The 22,750-nt window shown below is 45.7% G+C and overlaps 1 protein-coding gene across 9 annotated transcripts in view; it reads left to right on the forward strand.

Moving 5' to 3' along the window:
* The window catches only part of RPS6KA2 (ribosomal protein S6 kinase A2), a 368,603-nt gene that overhangs the window by 262,519 nt on the left and 83,334 nt on the right, over window positions 1–22,750 (forward strand). For all 9 annotated transcript variants that reach the window (XR_011535604.1, XR_011535605.1, XM_070603175.1 and 6 more), the window contains 2 exons: window positions 2,472–2,588; window positions 10,843–10,924. Coding sequence is in view for 7 of the 9 variants with exons in the window: in XM_070603175.1 (XP_070459276.1) it covers window positions 2,472–2,588; window positions 10,843–10,924 (199 nt within the window). In the remaining 2 variants the exon portion in view is untranslated. The remainder of the gene's footprint in view (window positions 1–2,471; window positions 2,589–10,842; window positions 10,925–22,750) is intronic.

Below are 22,750 nucleotides of genomic sequence, written 5' to 3' on the forward strand. Positions count from 1 at the left end.
CGCCTGCTGGGCAAACCTGTGTGATGATGGGTCCACAGAGGCGGAGAGGGGCCCACTGGTGCCCTGGCAGGTGGATCGGCCTCATTTACCACAGTGGCAGGTGTCTACCCTCTTAACAGAGCTGCTGAAGAATAGGCATGATCTGGAAATCCTCAAGAAATGCACACAGGTGCCGTCAAATGGGCTCAGGGATGAGACCTTCAGATTCAGAGTCCACGCCCCCGTTGTCACCTGCCTCCTTGGCCGTTTCATTGATGCCGCATTCTCTCTCCCACCCTGCATCTTGGGATGCTGTCAAATTTTACTTTCTATTGGGCAGTGTGACCCTGAATGTGTTCATGTTACCAAAATGACGTCACAGAAAAGTGTGATTTGGTGAACTATTACCTTTCTCATAACATGGGAGTGGCCTTAACACAGCTGCATGATTGAAGTTATTATAGGAGTGAATTCGGGATTCTGGGTGACTCACACAGTGCGGTCCTGAAGGTAGAGGATGGTAACCAGCCCATTGCCAGGAAGGTGCTTCATTAACAAGAAAGGGGCATTTTCTTCTTATTTAAGGGACAAATAAGCTTCCATTTCTTGCTTCAATTGCTAAGTCAATGGCAGAAAAGCATAGCATCTATGTTTCTGTGGGGACTTGGGGAATTTTTTTGAACTTCAGCTTTTGGCCTTGTTTTCTAAGTGGGAAATCAGAGTCTGCCAAATGCAGTTCTGGAAAATGCAGGTGACACAGTGAACCCTGAGGTTCCCATTTTCCTCTTTCTCTCCCTGTTACAAATAGAGATTTCCCTATAAATACTGCACAGTCTCCTGGAGCTGAAAGGGTCCCTCAGTTCCAGAAAGCCTGGTGTAAAGCTGAAATGTCTTCAAATGCGATCTCCGCCCATAACTATGATCTAAATACAAGCCCATTCGTTGGCTTCTGCCCCCAGCATCCTTACTTATTTATTCGAGAAGTAATTACAAAGCAATGACATAATTCTTTGTCTTTTAACTGAGCTCACATAAGCCTCATGAACTGACCAAAGGGAATCCATCTTGGCTGTATTCGCTGTTTGTTTTCACAAATAGAGAAAACATTGCTTTTACAAAAATGGCAAATAATTCTTGAAGATGTAAATATTGAAGTGTTTCCTTTAACCATCAGAATAAAAAAGCAAAAGATAACTGCAGAGGCCACTGACGTGCCCAGGGAGGTCTTACAGAGGGTCCAATGTTGGTTCCATGGAGATAAAATAATAAAATGTATAACTGGGGAAACTGAGTTTTTCATCCATTTTAGCGAGAGCCCACTGTAAGGCAAATTATTGCTATTATGATTTCGTTCCAAAATATTTGCTCTTCGACTAAAATAGAGAGAGGAAGTGTGTGGCTTTAAAGGAGTCCTTCACTGGAAACTGAACTCTGGCACTTTTCTAGCTGTGTAACCTTGGTCAGAATGAAATCTCCGCTTCCTAGGGTTTTTTAAGGAATAAAAGAAATAATGTATGAAAAGTCCTGAGTGCCCGGTACACAATATGCCTGCAGTTACTGGTAGCTATTTTTGGATGAACTTTTTAGCCAGCCCATTCTGATGTTCTCCATTACTCTGCCCAATGCCAAAACTTTAGCAAGGGACCAAGGGTCAGATCGGTGGCTGGAGTGGGAAGGGAATCTCAGAGATGCACAGAGAAAAATGCAAGGAACGGTTGGGCTCTGACGTCAGGAAAAACACCTCCTTTTCAGTTTTTCTATTTCAAATTTCTGGCGTTGGGTGGATAGCCTGCCCCTCTACAACTGAAGTAATGCATCTTTGGGGGCAGGAAGCTCTCTGATGAACATTTGTAGTGATTTCGGCCAACGTTTTCATTTAAAGATCATTGGCTTTTTTACCAGCTGGGAAATCTTGCTTCTGGACTGGCAGAAAATTTTATCCAAATGCTTCTTTGGAAATACAATCTCTAGAGTGGCAATGAAACATTCTTTGTGTTAGCTGTGGCAAAAAAAAATAAAACAAAAAAAAAATCAGAAATAGTATAAGAAAAAGAAGGAGGAGGAAAAAAATCCTCATTTCACAAACTACATCCACATATGGAAACTCTCTGACCTTTCTGAGCACGGCAGTGTAGACATTAAAACAGCCATTCTCAGAGGGTCATTTTGTTCCACAGTTTCCATTTTCATCCCTGTCCAGACGCAGCATAGATTTCAGTGACAGTCCCTTTAGATTTCCTTGAGATGCTGGTGCGAACAAATGACAAAAATCCATGGAGAAAAGAAACAAATTTGCCGTTTGCCTGCAAAGGGGGTAATTGGCACAAATAGGCAAGTTAAGTAAAATTAAGTGGCATCACAACTTTTAAACTCCAATCCTAAAAATCTGTAAAATACCCAACTAGTCAGAACTTCCATGTAGGATGAGACTGTGATCAATTCAAAGGAACCTCGTGATTTGTGTTTTTATTGTGTGTTACGCTGTCTTGTAGGAGGAAGGCATTGTGAAGGAAATTGACATCAGCCATCATGTGAAAGAAGGATTTGAAAAGGCCGACCCTTCCCAGTTTGAACTGTTGAAAGTTTTAGGACAAGGATCCTATGGAAAGGTAAGTTAGATCTTGGGTTCCCTCTGGGTGAGTCCCATTGCCCTGTGGCCAGCCCCCATCTCAAGGAGGCAGCCCTTGAGTGTCCGGTGACCAGAGAGACGGTCAAGATGCCTCCTGAACACAAAGGAAGCTGGCCCTGTGGCTCGTGGAATGAAAATGACAGGCGGTCCTCCCATTGCAGCGTCCTGAGTTGACTGGAATGCATGTCAGAACCGTGACCTCACTTTGCACGGCTAGAACTTCGTTACCGCGGAGCCGTGCAAAGCGAGGACTGTCTGCACCCTTGCAAATACCACCCACGCTTTCCCTCTTCTTACAGCTTCCCTCGGCTCTTAGTTTATCCCCATGGAGAGTAGGCTTGTTGAACGTGAGCCAGTGCATCTCTGGAAGCACATACTCAACAGGTATTTTTGAAAAAGGAAAAAAAAAAAGAAAAGAACAAGAAAGAGTGAAAAGGAGAAAATAAGCCCTTCAGGACTGGTCCCCGTGACTGTCACTCAGGAGTCAGGAAGGCGGGACTTGCAGTCCGGCTCCTCCCCTTCTCCGCCACATCAATTCCACAGTTACTTTGCCTCTCCAAGCCTCAGTTTCCCCATCTGTTGATCTATTTTATTAAATGGGGATAATATAAACTATGTAATTATTCTATGGTTTAAATACGACCTGAATCGCATCTAGCACTTGCCTCAGATGTATCTGTGCGTAGAATTCTTAGTTTTCTTTTTCACCTTCAAGTTACAATAAAAGCTAATTCTCAGGAAATGAGAAACAGTTGGCTCTTCATTTAGGGTCACATCCGTATACAACAGAACGTCAGTAAATCTTTTCAGTTGTGATGGTGCGTGAGTTATCCCAGTGCACTGCTCATTTCTTTACATCCTTGCTGTAACTTCAGGAAAATACAGACTCTGATAACAGGATTTCCAGAACATAAGGGCCGGAGAGAAACCTTGAAGCCGACCTTTCCTAGAGGGTAAGCAGATGGGTCCTGGCCTTTAGTGTAACTATTTTATACGGGATGTGGACATTCACCACGTCTCTCCATGCCTCACAGGACTCGTGCCAAGACGCACTGTGGCTCCTGTTGATTTCATGTAGGATTAATAGTACGTTAATGATGTTCTGGAAAATCTCTTACAGACCATGAAAATTTGATTGTTTGCAAAATTTATCTTTTGGCGTTCTTATAAGGTAGAATATCTTTTTCTTTTCCTTTTTTCTCTTCCACGTGCTAATATGATAAGGAACATGTGTTTATAATGAGGTATGTACATAAACATCTCAGTTTGAACCATTTGAAATTTCCAGTGTTCAAACTTTTGTGGCCTCTAAAAATGGCTATTTCATATGGTTCCTAAGGTATTTTTAGAAGTAGGGAGATGAAAATTGAGTCTCTCACTGGGTAAATAGCCGTGACTAAAGAGAGAAGCAGGACCTGTTTCTGTGGTAGGGGAATGTCCTGCCGTTAATTAGAAATGTTGGAAAAAGGGAGAGTGGCACGTTCTTTCCCTAAGAATCATGATCTGGAAATAGAGACAAGCAAAGGTGTTTCCCTTTTCTACCTTCAAAGATGCTGCCCTCGTGTTGTTCCTTGAGAACGAATTCAGCCTATGTGAGCACACGGTCTGCTGAGCCCTCTTGGTCTACACTGAAGGCGATCGGGGTGTGCCTCACACACAGGCCCAGGACGCGTTGGCCAGGCATTGGTGGACGCGCTCCCTTGTTGAGGGGCTCATTTCTTTGTGGATCCCTCCATCTCAAGGTGTCTGGAAACACCAGAGATGGGAAAATGCTTTCTGAGCTCTATGGAACCATAGCTCTGAGGCTCCGGGTGTCCATTCAGAGTCTCCACTGAACAAAAGCCACCCTTGGAAACGTCCTCCTCCGAGACCTGAGGGCTTAAAAATAAAAGGAGAAAAGGCTTTTTCAAATTCCATACAAATTTCAAATTTTGAATTTCAATTTTGCTTTGAAAAAACATTCTTTAGGGAGCCAGCCCTGCGGCCGAGTGGTTAAGTTCGCGCACTCCGCTGGGTTTTGCTGGTTCGGATCCTGGGTGCCGACACGGCACCGCTCATCAGGCCACATTGAGGCAGCGTCCCACATGCCACAACTAGAAGGACCACAGCTAGATATATAACTATGTACTGGGGGGATTTGGGGAGAAAAAGCAGGAAAAAAAAAAGATTGGCAACAGTTGTTAGCTCGGGTGCCGACCTTTAAAAATAAACAAAGAACCAAAAACCATTCTTTGGAAAGCAAGTGAAGTAATGGTGTTTGGCAGAATCCGTTTGGAATGATAATCTTCATCACGTTCCATCCTTTTCCTTCCCAGTCCTTCTCACAACTTCTCATTTATTATTCCATGAGGGATAAAAAAGCAAAGTGCAGAAGGTAAAAAAGGGCAAGAGAATTCAAAGGACAAAGCAGTGGTAACGCCTTCGGATATGTATCCTCCATCAACTGCTTAACTCACCAACTCAAGCACTGCTTGTGTGTTGGCTGGGTCAGCCAGGTCAGAGCCATCGTTGACCTTAGAAGTGAAGTTTGGGGGCCGGCCCGGTGGCTCAATGGTTAAGTTCGCACATTCCTCTTTGGTGGCCCCAGGTTCACCAGTTGGGATCCCGGGTGGGGACATGGCACCGCTTGTCAAGCATGCTGTGGCAGGCGTCCCACATGTAAAGTAGAGGAAAATGGGCATGGATGTTAGCTCAGGGCCAGTCTTCCTCAGCAAAAAGAGGAGGATTGGCAGCAGATGTTAGCTCAGGGCTAATCTTCCTTAAAAAAAAAAAAAAGAAGTGAAGTTCAGGGTTCCCGGTGGACCAGGGGTGCTGTGTTAACACAACAGGAGCCTGGAAAGAAGAGGCATTATTCTGGAAAGCTTAACTCAGAAGTCCCCTGGGAATGGCTCAGAGCCAACATTAGGCACTAGAGAGCCACAAATAGAAATTATAGGGGCCGGCGCCGGTGGTGCAGCGGTTAAGTTCGCATGTTCTGCTTCTTGGCGGGCCAGGGTTCGCCATTTCTGATCCCGGGTGCAGACATGGCACCGCTTAGCAAGCCATGCTGTGGTGAGCATCCCACATATAAAGTGGAGGAAGATGGGCATGGATGTTAGCTCAGGGCCAGTCTTCCTCAGCAAAAAGAGGAGGACTGGTAGTAGTTAGCTCGGGGCTAATCTTGCTTAAAAAAAAAAGAAGTGAAGTTTAGGGCTCCCAGTCTACCAAGGGTGCTGTGTTAACACGACAGGACTCTTGAAAGAAGAGGCATTATTCTGGAAAGCTTAACTCAGAAACTCAGAAGTCCCCTGGGAATGGCTCAGAGCCAACATTAGGCACTAGAGATCCACAAATAGAAATTATATTTGTCCACACAGGGCTGTTTGTTATGAATTTTTTATAAAAGCAAAACTAATGACAAGAAAGGGAAATGCCATATGTTCTAATGCCCCGTTTATTTTCTTCTTCATCTCTTAATAAAAATTGTATGTCCTATGCAGGAGTAATCTTCATTTTGCTGTCTATAAGGGAAAGACAGGCAAAGCTACATGTTTTCCTCCTGCAGGAAGCTCCTGTTAAACAGCTTTCCACCTCCTGTCTCTGCTCCGAAGAGTAAAGAGCTGGTGTCAATCTGGACTCCAGCCCCCCCGGGGTCATATTCACCTGTCACTGGGTTTCTCATTCTTTCATGCATTCAGTGACTGCTGATGCTGGAGATGCAGAAATGAATGAAATGCAGTCTCTGCCACTTAGACCTTTGAGCTAGTGCCTGCTTCTGATCCCAAACTGGTCCCTGACCTTGACCAGTCTTCTCCGCGTCCACCACTCTCTGCTTGTTCAGCCATAGGACTGTTCCTCACACAGAAGCAACACTAAACCCCAGAGGAATGAGTCACTGGAGGAGCATCTCTTACAGGCACAGCTGAGGCTGGGAGCCTCAGGGTTACCCCCTGTACTGGACCACACTAACGGTGACATGCACTGTCATCTCCAAAGTCAGTCCTGCAAAGCAGTGGGAGCCTAGAAACCAGTGTGCGGGAGCAATTTGCTGGAAGTAATAGATACAATCTCTGGTCATTGGTAATTTGTTCAAACCATCATGATTTCAGTGCTATCCAGAGAGCATGGGGGAGCAGTCGTACAAAGGACAAGAGACACACAGCCTTACCCTCACACCGAAAGGCGATCTGAACGTTGAATTGAGAAAGCAATGAAACGCTTTGGAAAATCTGGCAAAGTGCTTTCAAGCGTTGAAATGAGTGATCCAGACCCGATGTTCCCGTGAGTTTAGAAGAAGGAGAGATCGGGGAGCTGCCCCCCCCCAAAAAAGCGATGTGCCTTGGCCCTCTCCCCATCTGCTCGCATGCTCCTGTGCTCCCTTATCTGGATAATCAACAGGGGTCAGTATGGAAACATTCTTAAAAACGTTCTGGAGAATGGTCCATACATTATGATTCCACATTCTGAGAAGGGATCAAACCCAAATCAAAAAATGTCCTTGCCTTCCTGTGACTTAATTGGTGGCATCGTAAGAATGTGTCTTTAAGTGTCTTTCTTTGGGGGAACATTATTACCCCAAGGTCCCTATAGGGTGCACAGCTGCCATCCACTTGTCTCGTGTGTTAGAGGCCATTGCAGACCGATGGCGATGTTCCAGATCTGAGAGAGAGCTGAAAATTCTGCTCAGAGAAGCGGGTAGTGGTTTTCCTGATGACAGTGACGCATGAAGATTTGGGGCAATTTAGAATGCCATAGCATCGATCTCCACGTGCGTTCTCCCGTCACGTCTTTGCAGCGTCGCGGGCTGAGCTGCTGAAGAAGCAGTTCCAAAAATGAAACGAGGGCGCATAGAAAAAGCCAACTAGATTAAGTATCAAAGATTCAGTGACTGTATCTGCTGAAATTGTCAGAGTCGTTTGGGAACTTATTTCACTGCATCCAAATGTATTCCTAAATTGCGTAAGGATGACGGAAGAAGAGCAGAGAGAAATGCTAGATGCAGCCGTCCAGGCGTGCCATCCCTGTGGCTGGTAGAGCAAGTCTCTTCACTCATCGTTCAATTCACTTTTGAAATTGACTTTTGCCATATGTTGTTGTTTTGCAAGATGTTCCGTATCTCCTGTTGGACACTCTGCTTCTTAACACTGTCCTTCCTGCTCCACTACTTGTGGTAACTTGCAGGACCTGACGCATGGTAGGAGCTTGACAGATATTGACAGAATGGAATTTTGTCCTGTTCTTTTCAAAAGGAAGAGTAGAACTCTTTTTTAAAAACGCGTAAGTGTAAACAGCCATGACTGTCAATCGTCTCGCGTTTAAAGCTGGAAACACAATAGAGAAAAGAAGTTTTATATGCAACTATCTATGTGAAATTTGACATCATTTAAACTACATCTTAGCTGATGGCTGTGTGAACTCGGCTTCCAGCGTAGACGTACGTGGACTAGGGTTTCCCTTCTCCTTGAGTTCATGTACGTGCCCTCATCTGTATTCGCACATGCATGCACTTGGATCCTCCTTGTATTGTTGGGGAAGGTCCTGCAGGGGGAAAAGGTAGAGAACGGAATGAAAAAGGAGACAGAAAAGATGGTTCTGGATATTCCAAAGGCTGGACCTTCCAAACACAAATCCTTCCTATTCTTTTCTTGCTTTTCTTCAGCATTCCCCATGAAAGGGGAGTTTATCATTGTTGCTAGTTCTCTGATTATAAGAACGCCTCATCTGGGGGCTAATAAGTCGGTTTCACTGTGATAGAATGGGGAGATGAGTCTGCCCCCCAACCCAAGCCCTCTGTGGGTTTCAGCAATGATCCACGGCACCTTCTCCACTCGGTGACTCAGGGACCCAGGCTGCTTTGCCTGTGCAGCCCCGCACATCTGTCCTCATCGCCACATCAGGGAAAGCAGCAGCTGGAATGTTCTGTGCCAGCTCTTCAGTTCTCTGGCCCACAGGGTCACGCTCACCCCCTCACCTAATGCAAGATGACTGGCCAGCAGCCACAAACACAACCATCCCTCACCCCCATCCCTTTCAAGGAGCAGCTTCCATTCCCATGTGCTGAGACACTGGTGCTCTCATCCGCGTCCCCGCAGTAGGGCCCCCAGCCTCTCCCACCTGCTCACTGGGCTGTGCTCATCACCCGGACTCCTGGCTGCTCGCCTCCTCCCACCTGCCTGCACTGGCCCAGGAGGGACAGGGCCGGCCACACCTCCCTGCTGACCCCAGTTCCCCACAACACTACCAATCAGGTTGACATCAGGTGCCACGGAAGGGCTGGAGAAATGAGAGGACTTACAACATCATTTTCTGTGTGCACAGCCTGTGACGTCCCATAATTCAAAGAAGGGCTCAAAAGTCAAACGCGAACGTTTCTCTCTGTATCCTACTTCTGACCACTGCTGTCACAGCTCTACCTGCCTGTCGGGAAGCTCATTCTCAGCAGGATATTCCCCAGACAAAGCAACTCCCGGGGCTGCAGGAGGCCTGTTGGCGACAGAAGGGCTTGTGCCCCACGTCCTGTGCCTGGTGAGGGAGAGGCCCAGACTCTCTCCCCAGGAGTCTGCGCCACAGGCTTATTTATCCGGACGACAAGCAAAAACCCGTGGACACACACGTACACACAGACACACCACGCATCTCCCAAAGATAAATACTAATTCTCAGCAACAGTGTAGTCCAAAACCCAAGAGAGAAAGGGGAAACCTATTTCTAATTGCACAGGATTTTCTGGGACCCTCACTCCTGGAGGCAGTGTCTGTCCTAGGAGCCCTGCCGCCCTGTCCTCCTTTGCCCCCACTGGTGTCTGGGCAGAGGGGAGGGTGTTTCCGTTGACACAGGATATTCCCGTCTCAGGAGGGAACTGTGATTTGAGTGGTGACAGCGATCAGGAAGGAGCAGCGGGAGCAGTTCCAGGTCAGGAGGCAGCTGGATGTCTCCAGGGCACGCACTGCAGCCGTGAACTGATATGGTGCCCCCGTTAGCCCCCGTCCATGTGCTGGGAGTCCGTGTCTTCCAGGTCCGCCTTCCCTGTGTCTCCAGAACAGACACTGCGGTCTCTGTGTGGAAGGCAGGTTCAGTTTGCACCAGCGGACACTGTTCTTGGAGCTGCTGCCCTCGGTCACTTTCTTCCCATCCTCTCTCTCTCTCTCTCTTTGTCGTCTACGGTGGGAAGCTGAGAGTGCAGAAATCCACCTGCTGTATCTCTCTCTGCACAAGTGGAACTGAAGCCTCTTCCACTCATTGCACACTTAGTCTTAGTTGGCGTGGCTCCCAGGGCTGGAATCCCTGGGTGTGTCTATACTGGCAGGTCTTCCTGGCTTTAGAGGCTCGGTGAGGAGGCGTTCTGGGAAGAAGTGAGTCATCATCACTCAGGCGGCACCTCTGTCTCCCGGACACAACTCCATCTGCGCGTGTGGTCTCCAACAGGCCAGCTGATTTTTGCATCTACTGGGAAATATTGTTAGGGAAAGCAAATAACTATATTTTTTTCATTTTCATGGAAGTTATATATATATATATATATATATATATATATATATATATATATATATAAAGGATATCCCAGGTTTGTTTTTGGGGTTTTGGGGCTTTTTTACTAATTTTGTTTAAAAGTCATTAATATGATTTTAAGCTCGGCCCCTCTCGATTATCTTTTCTTTTTGGTTTTCCTCCATGATACGCCTCAGAAAGTGTTTAGAAAGTGTCGTGTCCACATGAGTATATTTAACAGCCATTTGGAAACTAACTCTATCTTTAAGCTGAAGCTACTTGAAGCTAAAGTTTGGGTGAGGAAAGCTCAAAATAAGCAAAACTCTTTTATCTTGGGAATCGGAGTCAGTTCTGTGTGATCGGCAGTAATTCTCACAGTGGGGACTTCACCTTAAACCAAATGACCTCCCTTAAAGCTTGTGAATATTGTCTGTTTTTCTAAACAACTGGTCTTTTTTTGAAAAAGGAAGGTGGTGTTCTTCCTGATAGAACATGTTGAATAGAAAGATAACGGTACCAAAAACAGATAATTCTTCTCACAAACACGTCCTGATGTTCATCAGAGAGCCGTAGTAAATTACATGAAACTAATGAAACTAACCCGTCAGCCTAAGTGTCGCAGAAAATTGTAAATGTAACATTTCCCTACAGCGTATTTGTTTGATTGGAACTTTCTAGACTTCCTGGCGTATCTCCTTGTCAAATCAAATAAGGAAAATGAGTTTGAAGTTTTATCAACTTCGGATGTTGTGTCTTCTCTTTCGAAGGTGTTCCTGGTGAGGAAGGTAAAGGGATCCGACGCTGGACAGCTCTATGCAATGAAGGTTCTTAAGAAAGCGACCTTAAAAGGTGAGAATTTCCCAGAGGGGCTGGCTGCGTTTGAGACCTGCAACTGTGGCTTATGCTCTGCTCGTTATTGGGGAAAATATCCATGCTATTGAGTGTTGTGTGATTTGTGAGGGTGTCTCTACAGGAGAATATCAGGCACATACCCTCTATTTGATAATAAACAGTGTAAACATTTCCCTGAATATTTAACATACCCTGCTCAGTTCCACAGTCTTCAGAGAGAAAAGCCATATTGCGTAAGTACCATCCTTCCACACATGCTCTGCGCTGAGCATTGAGAAGGAGAGCATCAAGCAGGCTGGACGGCCGTCTGTGGACAACAAGTCAGCTTAAATATCATCCATCAGACTGGATTGCTCAGTTTTAAACAAAATGTGATTAACGGCTGCATTCTTTCCCTTTTGTCCCGGTGACTGGGTTTCAGGAACACAGTCCAATAGCGCATCCCCACTCCTCTGTGCTCGTACCCTCTGGTAAAGTATATGCACTAAACACATGGTCAAAATAAAGCTGTTACGTAAAATCTGTATTCCAAGCTCATGGTCATTTGGCCAACAGTACATACGAACTGAGCGCCCACTACATCTGTTCTGATCACTTCCTCTTCACCCGTTGGTGAGGAAGGGATCCCACGCCCTAAATAGTGTGAGATGGCCGAACCCATGATACGTGGCACTGGGCAGGTAAGGCGATGGAGCTCGTTAGTCACATATACCAATCATCCCCTGGGGAGGAGGGCACATGCACCACACTGGGCCCTGTGGGGCTGCACTCAGGAGCATAGTGAACAAGCAGAGACTGTGGGAGGCAGGCTTTGTAGCACCAAGAAGATGGGGTGGTCCCTGGTTCCACAGACGATGCAGTGGGCTTATTTGAATAATCTGAGGGCTGACAGGGAACTGAAGCCTGTTAGGTTGAGGACAAGGTGGGCTGTAGCTGGTCTGGCTTATGGGGGAACCAGCAGGGTCAGGTGCCTTTCCTGCCAGGTGGGGGGCACACCTGTAAAGGGCGGGGGAACTCACGGTTCCTTCCGAGATGTCAAGGCAACATGTGAAGTTTTAGGTCTTGTAACACAGTATCCTCAGCAAGTGTTAGGGGGGACAGTGCAAAGAATATGTCATTCTCGGTGCTCAAGTCACTTGCCGTCTAGCTAGGGAAATAAGATATATATTTTTTGAACCACATGTAATCCACAATGTAGGGCAATGAATGAATAGACCAAAGATGTGCAGACGTAAACATCTTAGATAGACGAAGAAAAAAAAAGAGGTCCTCCAAATGAGGTCGTTCAAGAAGGACTGAGAAGGTGAGTGAGACTCAAGACTGAAAGGATGGAGGAGTAAGAGACAGGAGTCGGGTTGACATTGTCAGCACAGCCAACAGTAACCGCTTTGGCCAGGCTGGAGCCGGTACCAGATTCACCTCTGTGTGTGTTTGGGGAAAGTTGTTAAAAATCGATTCCCAGGCTTCTCTCCTGATCTGGTGAATCATGATCTCTTAGGGGTGGAGCCTAGAATTTGACTTTTTTCCGAGTTGTCCCAGTAATTCTTACGTTCACCAAAGTTTCAGGTTCTCTGATCTGGGCCTTCTGCTTTATTAGCAGACGCCTGAGTTTTTAACTCAGTGTTATCAATAGCAGCATAATTTAAACCGTGCTCTTTATAATCAACCTTTTTATTGTAGCCGTGATAACATTTCTAAACCTGTTTGTCTGTCAGACTTGGCCAAATATTCCAAGATTCTCATAATAATGTAATTTTAAAGAACTGTTCTTTAAAAATATATAGGAGACAAAGTGACGTATGGGAAAATGTACAGGAAACAAAGCAGATTTTGACTCTCTATCCCCAACTTTTAGCAAAATAATCTCTTAACAGTAGTTCCGTGGAAATAGAAAATTAAATTAGACATTTGTTAGTTCAGGGTCATCTGAATGTCTGAAAAATGAACAGCTGCTCTGGCACCTGCTCAAAAGGTTAAACACCAAGTCACCATATGACCCAGCTATCCTGCCCCTAGGGACGTGACCAAGAGAAATGAAAACACACGTCTGCACGAAAACTTGTATGTGGGTGTTCACAGCAGCACTGGCCACTTCACAACAGCCAGAGAGGGCAAAAAACCCAAATGTCCATCAACTGATGGATAAATAAAGTGTGGTGTAGCTATACAATGTTCCACTGTTTGGCAATAAAAGAAACGAAATACTGATAGATGCTACAATGTAGATGATCCTTGAAAACATTAAGCCAGTCACGAAGTTCCCCATTGTATGATTCCATTTATGGAATGTCCAGAACAGGCAAATCCATAGAGACAGAAAGTAGATTAGTAGTAGCCTGGGGCCAGGAGGTTAGGGAGAAAGGGAATGATGGTTAATGCGTATGAGGTTTCTTTTTATAGTGATGGAAAATGCTTTAAAATTGAGTGTGACGATGGTTACGTAACTCTGCGAATATTCTAAAAAACCGTTGAATTGTGCCCTTTGAGTGAATTGAATGGTATACAAATTATCTCTCAGTCAAGCTATTATTTTTAAAAATGAACAGCTGCTAAATAACATGGCTATTTGCTTAAACCCACTCTTTCATCCTCAAAGCATTGAAATTTACTCTCAAACACAGAGCAGGCAGCTTCCTGTGGTTGAAGAGAAAAACAGGTAGAAACGGGAAGCTGTGATGGTTCAATCTTATAATCAGATCGTGCCCGGTGATCGCAGACCATCTGACTTTCCATCTGAAGATTCTGTTTTTACCTCATCAGCGTGTGTGCGGTGACCTTAAACGGTTCCTTTACTCCTTGAGTCACAACTGTTCCCTCTTTCCCCTCAAAAATGACCTCACCCTCTCCTGGGCCTGAAAGGAGAAGAAGGAAAAAGTAGGACTGAAATTGGAAGCACTAGGAGAGACCCTATGGCTGCCTAGCCTGCTCTGGAGGAATGGAAGAAAATCCGGGCGCTGGAGAGTTGTTGTTTGTTTAACCTGTTGCTAAGCCTGCGCTCCGTCAGCATTGACCTTGACCTCTGAGCTCACGTGCGAAGCTCTCCCTCTCCATGCCTTCACACTCCGTGGGCACATGAGCCTCCACGTTTGTTTCTTGTTCAATCCAGTGCCCGTGAGAAAGTGTTCCTGCTACAATGTTACACAGACTGGGCAGAATATTTATATATATGAAACTGTGTATACAGAGCCATCATACTGTTGTTAAATACACGAGTTTCTCCATCGGCACAGGTAGAGGCATATATATGAACACACATTCAATATATGTCCTGCTAGTCGGAAATATGCCAAAATGAAAACGGTTCTAAGCTTATTGGTAGCTTTTATTTTCTTCTCTATACTCTATATTAAAGTTTTCAACAGAAATCAAACATAGTTGACTTTTTATCATGTCAAGTTATTTGTGAAATATTCCAGAACAATATGCTTGACTATGTAAACTCCTTTTTACATTGTGAGAATGAGCCATGGAAGCATACAAGAATAGAAAATTTTCCCATTGCCCTATGCTCCTTTTAAACCAGCTTTAAAACCAAACATTGTTGTACATCATAGACTTTTTAAGTTTTCCATAACGGTCCATCACGAAAGAATATTGTTTTCCAAAAATGCAGTTGGAGTTCATTTTTTTAAGAGAAAATTAAAAATCTTTACAAAACAGTCCTCTCCGCGAGGTGGCTCTTGGAGGCATCATAGGAGGACCGAGTATGTACAGAAAGGAGGCCAGGTCTCTATGTACATCACTGACCAGACTTCCCCTCGGAAAGGATGCCTGCCCTCTCTAAACCTTCATTTCTCCTCACTCGCGAAAGAAGAGGGTTGGTTCAAAGGATTATTTCAAGTTGCTTTAGCTCCAACGCCTCTGCATTCCATCAGCCTGAGTTACTCAAATATTCCATAACTCATTCTCCATCTTAGACCATCACCAGTTTGCAAACGAGTTAGTAATCCTGAAGGATGTGGAAGGAAGAGGAGTGCACTGTGACAACGGCGGTGACAATCGCCACTCCCAGACAATGGAACCTGGAGTTACAGCCAGCCACTCAAAGGAAAATGCAAGGAGTTTGAATAGTGAAATTATTTTGAAAAGGGAAAATGAACAGGGGGGCGGAGGGCTTGTGGGAATAATTGTAAAACTCCAGATTGTTTCTCAAAAACACGGATGCCTGTCATGTATGCAGAAGTGAGAATTGTTGTCAGTGGGATTCCAAATACTTGACATAAAAGATAATAGTTTCTGACAGCTCTATTTTATCCTTAAATAAGTTAGGAGTTGTCAGGCGCCTGCCCCCTCCTTTCTTTAAGGAGGTTGCACATCATTTCTAAGGGAAATGTCAACTGCTCCAGCAGCTGAAGGTGCGAGAAGCTGGCAGGCGAGTGCTCGCTCCCCCCGGTTCCCGGCCCCCTCATCTCAGCGCATCCTCCCCGCCTCGCGTGGATGGTGTTGCTGTTCTCCTAGCTGTTTAACAACCCTTTGAAAATGTTCAACTTCTCTAATTGACAAAGTTTCTGCATTGGTGACTCAACATTGAGTTATTAGAAGTAACAATTCTAGGTAATGTATTCCAAAGAGAATGAATTCCAAAGGGGGATGTCCCGCTTTGAGTTGTAAGGAAGTTTGGTTTAAAAGACTGCGAACGTATTCCCAAGCATGAGACCAGAGAGGAAGCATTGCCATTCCCTATGTGGTGAGTTGGCAAGTGGGCACTGTCACCCACGTGGATGACAAGGGTTCCCAATCTTGGCTGCAAGCTGGAAATGCCTTCGGGACTTTCACAAAATGCTGACGCTCGGGGGCCACTCCCCGGGTTCTACATTAGTTGGTGTGGGTGTGGGCTGGACGTGAGAATTTGGAAACCTCCCTCTTGTGCACTGCCAATGAGGGGACACCCCCATGCAGTGGTTCGGAGCACAAACTGGACCCTGGGGCCTCATGGAGTTTAAACTCTACTGGCTGTGTCACCTTGGGGAACCTCTACTGCACTCCTTTTCCTTCTACTTAGAATGGAACGATGTCAATAATAGTACCTACCCTACAGTGTTGTTGATGTGAGGATTAAGTTTCTTATTGCATGTAGAGTACTGCCGGCTCAGCAAAGGCTGGGTAAGTGTCACCTGTGTTCATGTTTGCTCCTTTTCTCCATGAAAATTGGCCTTGGAGTTGTTAGGACTTTTCTTGTCTGGGTTTTGTTTAGGTCCAATTGAGTGGGGGAGTGAGAAGGAAGGTTGAACGTTAATTACCATCTGGTTAGAAAGAATGATGCCTTAGTTCAGCCCTATCCCCTCCAGCTACACCCTGAAGAGCCTACGATTGTGTCAGTTACTAAGGATGACAGCAAGACCTATAGGAGATCCTGAGCAAACAGATTTCTTTTTTTTTTTTTCTTTATTGAGTTATTGATAGGTTACAATCTTGTGAAATTTCAGTTGTACATTAATGCTGAGCAAACAGATTTCTTGATGGACACAGGCACCTTCATAGAGACCACAGACACCTACCCACAGGAGGGTCCCTAAGTACAATTCTCTTGTTTCCATGGACCATTCTCCACAACGCGCAGAGAGTTCCTGCTATGAATATTTTTTGCAATGATAATTTTCTCGTAGGACTTCACCTGTGTTTTCATGCCTGATTAATTTTTCAACCATTTTCCCTGTAAATCAACTTTCTAAGCCCAAAGGGGAGACACTCCCTGCTTTGAAGGAAATCAGTTATATCCTGTTGATTCTAAAGGAAAAAAAGGTACTCTGGCATAATCTCTTTTGTTTAGCAAGTTAAGTAACTACTAGGCACTTATGGTCATTTCGCATATGTTTCTTGTCAGCAGTGGGTGGGTTACTGTGGTGGCCTGGCCCGCGAGGAAGGAGGCAAACGGACCAGAACAACGCATTCTGAGCTTGTGGGATTCAGTCGGAGCCCCGTTTCTGTTAATCCTCATCCTTTCTTTAAAAGCAGAGCTCTGATGACATCACTGGGAATGTCAACAGATGTGCTGGGGGATGCAGAAGTGTCTGTGGTGACGAGGATGGAAATGCATGGATTACATTCACTTTGATTACAACATCTTGAAATAGTCCCCAGTCGGAGTTAGCCCGGTTGCTTTCAAACCTCAGGATGTTATTTTCAGCACCATTTTATTTATTTCCTTTTCTCTTACGCTGAGATGCTTCGTTTAAAAACACTGACTTACTCAGAAACTCAGCTTCCATCAGTGCCTTAGTTTGAACAGATCTTTTTTCTACCCTAATGGATTTATGTCATTTGATTCACCTTTGGATGACTGCAGATTCCTGGGGGCGGCGGGGGAGAGGGGAAGGAAGGTGCATTCCAAGCACACGTTTTAAGCGCTCCTATTGGTATTATTATTAACCTTACTTTACAAGTGGGGAAACTGAGGCACAGAGCAGCGAAGCCATGCACTCAGAGTCACATGACTTGGAGGTGGGGGAGTCAGAATCCCGTGCTCTTCCCATGATAACAGGCACCTGGGACCCAGCCCCTCCCTGCCACACCAGGGCGTCATTTCCTCATCAGAAAGCCACATCCTGGTTAATTATACTTAGGATATTTACGTACTTAGAGGATATTTACTATTCAGGGGATTTATTCTCTAAACAGATGGTCAAGACGAAAAGTAAAATGGAAATGACTCCCCTTAACATCTTTGACTTCTCTCTTTCTCCCGCCCTCTGGGAGATGCCTGTACTGTAGGTAAACATCATCCTCATGTAAGAGGCACTCCAGTTCATTATTATACGCCACCTGTGTGCCCTGGGGTCCTTTATATGTTTGTTTCTACCGGAATTGCATTTCTTGAATTGTATGTAGGTAAAAAGCAGGAAATCCATTTTTTTTTCACTACTTGTCATCTTTAATGCCTGTGCAGTATAAATACAGAGGAGAAATGGGCTGAGGATTTATCCAAGGAAAGATTCTCTGGTCAAGAAGTTAGTTACATAACCACGTCAGTCTTGTTTTAAATAATTTAGTATAGAGAAATAGACAAATCTTGGGGAGTTATGCCTGATATGGTCATCAACGTGGTTAACATTTTTTGTTATTTATGGTTTTCTCCCTTTCTTTTTTCTCTGGAGTTGTGGACAATACAAAGTTCTGGCCACCCCATGTTTAGCAATACAACTTCTCACAAGAGGCCCCTTTTTGGTCTGAATTAGACCTTTGGAGGCTAACAGATGTCAGGTGAAGGTGGATTTTTATTTTGCATCTGGGAGACTTCTCAGGATGTAATTTCCGACCTGGTAGGTTCTTGTGGGCAAAGGAAGGAAGTGGCTAGCAGTGGTCACTCAGCCAGGCAGAGCCTGCGTTCGTCACCCACCTGGTATACGGACTCCACTTCTAAGTCTCAGGCCCACACTTTGTGTATCTGCTCAGTCTTCCGAATCCTTACAGCTGTGCTGCCTCGAGCACCAAGATGTCCTATGTCATCGCCGAGCTTGCCTGTGACCGAAGCAGTCCACAGAGCGCTGTGTGCAGCTGCCCACAGCAGTGTGTGCAGAAGCCTGTCCCCTGTCGTCCCTAAGGGCTGCACATCCAGCATCCCTTCCCACGACCCCATGCTTTCCTAGGTGTACTTACTAGCTGCTCACTTCTCATCTTCACAGTGACTCAGAGTTGCATTTATTCTTATCTTACCCTTAATTTTTCTGGAAATACCATCTCTATGTAATATTATGTAATGTAATGTAATACGGTATATAATGTAATATAAAGGTAATGTATCTTGATGGAAGTAATTTAAAAATCAGACAAATTCAGGCAATGGTGTCCAACTCTAAGGAGAGGGTTTCGGGCCCACCCTCGTTACTGATGGAGCCTTCCTAGGTAAATCCATCCTCCAGAATAAGTTCATTGTTCTTGCCAGGGATTCTTGTGAAGCTGGCAGTTGCCAAGTCTTCCGAGATCGATTTCATGAGCATTTGCCCGCCTGGCTTTATAAGATGTGTTGGCCCTTTTACAGGGAGTTTTGGTGGCTCACATGGTGGGGGGGATGCAGCTGCTCAGAGGCAGCCCCGAGGTTTACAGCTGCTCAGCCCCAGTGTGCGGATCACCAGCTGGCTGGCAAAATGGGGCCTGCTTGCATTTTGGTTTCTCCCTTGCCAGGAGATCTCAAAGGGCTATGGATATTGAGATATTTTGTTAGGACTGAAAAGAACATCAACCAACTTTTTAACTCCTAAAACTGCAGAACAGGCCAAGTAGTTAAGGAAGTGAAATCAAAAGGATGGAGCGTCTTGAACCCTAAATTCCTCATGAGCACAAAGGAGTAGGTGCACCTGACATTGGCTGAGGGAGTGTGGGGCTTGGAAGTTGTGAAGACGCGGGTCTGACCCCAAAAACAAAAGGGCTTCCAGAAAGTAGCTCTAGTTTTGTGCTGTGTGGTGTCCGGTGGGATCATCTCACCATGTGCTTCCTCCCCGATTTTCCTGGGGAGGAAACCATGCCCTTCCCAGAAGGATGAATTTATAGATTCCTCCGCCTTCATCTCAGCCCCAGGGGTGGCCATGGACTATGATGACTGAAGGACGCATGAAGGTCACTGCTGGCACCAGGAGGTGCAGATTGCCCTACAGAACAGAGCAAATTGTCAAAACCACATCACCCTAATCCTGTATGTCACAGGTCAGCCAGAATTACGGGGTTGGTTCGAAGTACAAAACAATTTTAATTTATCCCCAATGTCTACAGTTTTATAGTGAATCTCAAAATGGCCTAGAACATTTTTCGTTTTACATCCATAGTAGCAAGCCCCACTCAATTCCAGACTCACGTGTCAAATACCAGAGAATAAATACCACAGAGAGGCCACGGCCTGGCTCCAGATTCTGCATGAACTCCCCAACAGGAGATTGCTGGCGACGTTCTGCTTCAGGCTGACATGGGTGGTCTTTGACTCCCGCCTTCCTACAACTCTCACAATTTCTACAATTCGTTGACTCAGTAGCAATGGAAGGATGAAGGAAGCATCTCTCTGGGCTTTCGTTTTCACGCGTCTAGATCTTAGGACTCCAAACCCATCGGGAACCCTAGCTGTCCACGAGGCAGCTTCAACATACTCAGCATCAGAAAATGAAGCATTTGCTCTCAATGGCTGTTTCTGTTGGTGGAAGGACCACTCCGTGGTTACCAGTCAAAAGCCAGGCGTTTCCCTCCATCTCTGGATCTGGCCCACCAGTGACTGCCGCCATGAAGAGCAGGCAGTGGTGAGGTCAGCGTGTGGAGCTCTGCCCGGCAGAGCCAGAATTTGCACAGACCTGGAGATCTCCCCCATAACCTCTGGAGAGCCAGTCTCACACGAATTGTTTCACATATGAGGGGCACTGCCTGGGGTGATGACTATCCTTTGACATCTTGTTGGCTTGTTCCTGCCTTGGTCTATGGAAGCTAGGCACGCTCAGTTCTGTAGCTGGTTATCAGCAGCGATAAAATCCTGCCCTGGAGGGAACACAGCCTTTCCCCGTCTCCTCCTCCCTGGACCCCATATATGCTTGGGTTTGGCCAATTTATGCCTGGGGAGTCAGTCTTACAAAACACGTTTGTGAAATGTCTTCCCCGAAATGATGTGTTTAATCTGCATTACATGACGTTCACTGTCAGGGCTGGATTCTTGATTTATTTCTCTATTATTTCAGATATGATAAGAGTATTTAAATATTGTGTTTATTTAGGCTCCTGGCCCTTTTTTCTGTTTGTTTCAGATAATCTCTAAATTGTTTGCCTTTTAATTTTATGATCTTTTTGGATGGGCAATTTGTAGATGTTTTGTAACTCAACCTATCACTCTTTCCTATGTTATTTCTTCCATTGCTTTTATTAAAACAAGATTCCCACCCAGGCCTCAGATAGGTATTCATCTTTGTTATCACTTTTATGGCTTGATTTATTTTTTAACACTTAACTCTTTAAGCGATCTGGGATTTATTTTTGTTTAAAACGTAGGGAGGAAATGTATATTTATTTTTCCACTATAACTAGACAGCCCCTTGGAAATTTGAATGTAGGACATCTTTTTCTAATTTTTTCACCAGGCTTACTGTGGCCTTTTTGGTTTCCATTACAAATACTATAATCAGATATGTGGCTAAACGGTTTTCATCATTCCAGATAGACCTGAACTCAAAGATAATAACTTCAATCTTATTTAGAGAATTTTTAGAGTATCTTAAGCAGAGTCAAAGACTAAGCCTTGTAAGGAGTTGGCAAGATGGGTGTAGGAACACAATGTCCCCTTTCCTCTGCCACCTGCTTCACCAGATCACGTCATAGGGCAAGCAGGGGACAGGCTGGTGGAATAGGGACTTCTCTCTAGAACAGGATGCACCTTAGGGCGACAGGAGACTGCTCCCCATGGGTCCTGTCAGCCTGGTCTGCTCTCACGAGATAAAGGGCACGGCCCTAGGAGCCTGGCCAGGTGCATTGGATGAGGTTCTCACCATAAGGATGCAGCCCAAGTCCGGAGCGTGGCAGAGCCCATGGGTCCACACAGCAGGTTGCTCAAAGAGGCTTCTTGTCTAACAGCATTAGAAGGGGCAGTCCCACGGCCCCACTGTCACTGACACTCTGCCCTTCGCTTCCTGTAAGCCTGCCAACCGTTCCATCCAAGGTCTCCTTCTCAGCCTGTGCATTTGTTGTGAGAGCTGTCTTTCTGATTCCACTGCTTCACATGTCCGTTCCGCCTTCGGGTCCTCAGCTGGCTCCTCTATATCTTTTATTGAATGAGGGGATTTCCGTTTTTGCTTCAGTTAACTCTCCTGAAACCCTTTCTTTGGTGTTCACACTGGCAGTCGCCATCGGAACCTTTAACTAGGGATGGGCAGAAAGTGGAGAGATTCCTTGTACCCTTCTCCCTGTGAACCCTTTTGCTTCTCCCCCTTGGTTCCTCCTCCTAAGCGGCAAAGCCAGGGTGGTAGATACGAGAGACGTCCGGGAGTCTACAGCATTTCTAATCCAAGGGAACGAGCTGAGTTGGGAGAGCATCCTGATGAAGTCACACAGCCGCTGCCATAGAATTTTCTCTCTGGTGTGTAACTGCGGTCATGTTTAATATCAAACTCTCTTATTTCTATCTATGTCATAAACTACTTTTTTCAAGAATCAGTGGATGAAATATGTTTTCATTAAGAAGTATATCAAAACTTCTAAAAGTCACACCGAGAGAATCACCCAGAGATGTGACATCTTCTCCGGTTTTATTCACCCCACTGCATCCCAGACCCAGCTTCCTGCATCTCTCCAGGGACAGACGTGGCCACAGCAGCATCATTCCCTGACAGATGACTCGCTGCTCTCACAAGGCCAGCCGCGACCGCCTGAAGGAGGGGTCTTACCCACAGACAGTCTCTCGGGCATTTGCTGCCGCCGGACTCGCTTTCTTTCACGTTTCTGGAGGTCTCTACCTCCATCTTCTCCTGATCATCCACACTGCTGACCAGAGAATGGTGAACCACCCCCCCACAATGAGCCACACCCCCCATGAGATCCTTGCATGGACCTCTTCCCATCCTGTGCGTCTCCTGGGCTGGCCCCTGGAAGCCCACAGTGCTAGCTGGGAGATGAGGCCTGTGAGCCCACGTTGCAGCACAGCTCCAGGCCGACCTGTCTTACTGACCCTTGCACGTCCCTGTCACCCTAACACGACCAGCCTGCAGGTGGCCCTCTTCTCTCCCCACCTAGAGCTTCTTCCCTACCCATTGCCCAGGCTGGAGGGCCAGAATGATACAACTCTCTCCTAGTCCAAGCGGCTAAGAGGTCACTAGGTCTCTGTGTTCTAACCCCCTGGACTCTGGCCCCAGGTCCCACATGCAT

The sequence above is a fragment of the Equus przewalskii genome, chromosome 32 (genome assembly GCF_037783145.1).
Source record: "Equus przewalskii isolate Varuska chromosome 32, EquPr2, whole genome shotgun sequence".
Lineage (NCBI taxonomy): Eukaryota > Metazoa > Chordata > Mammalia > Perissodactyla > Equidae > Equus > Equus przewalskii.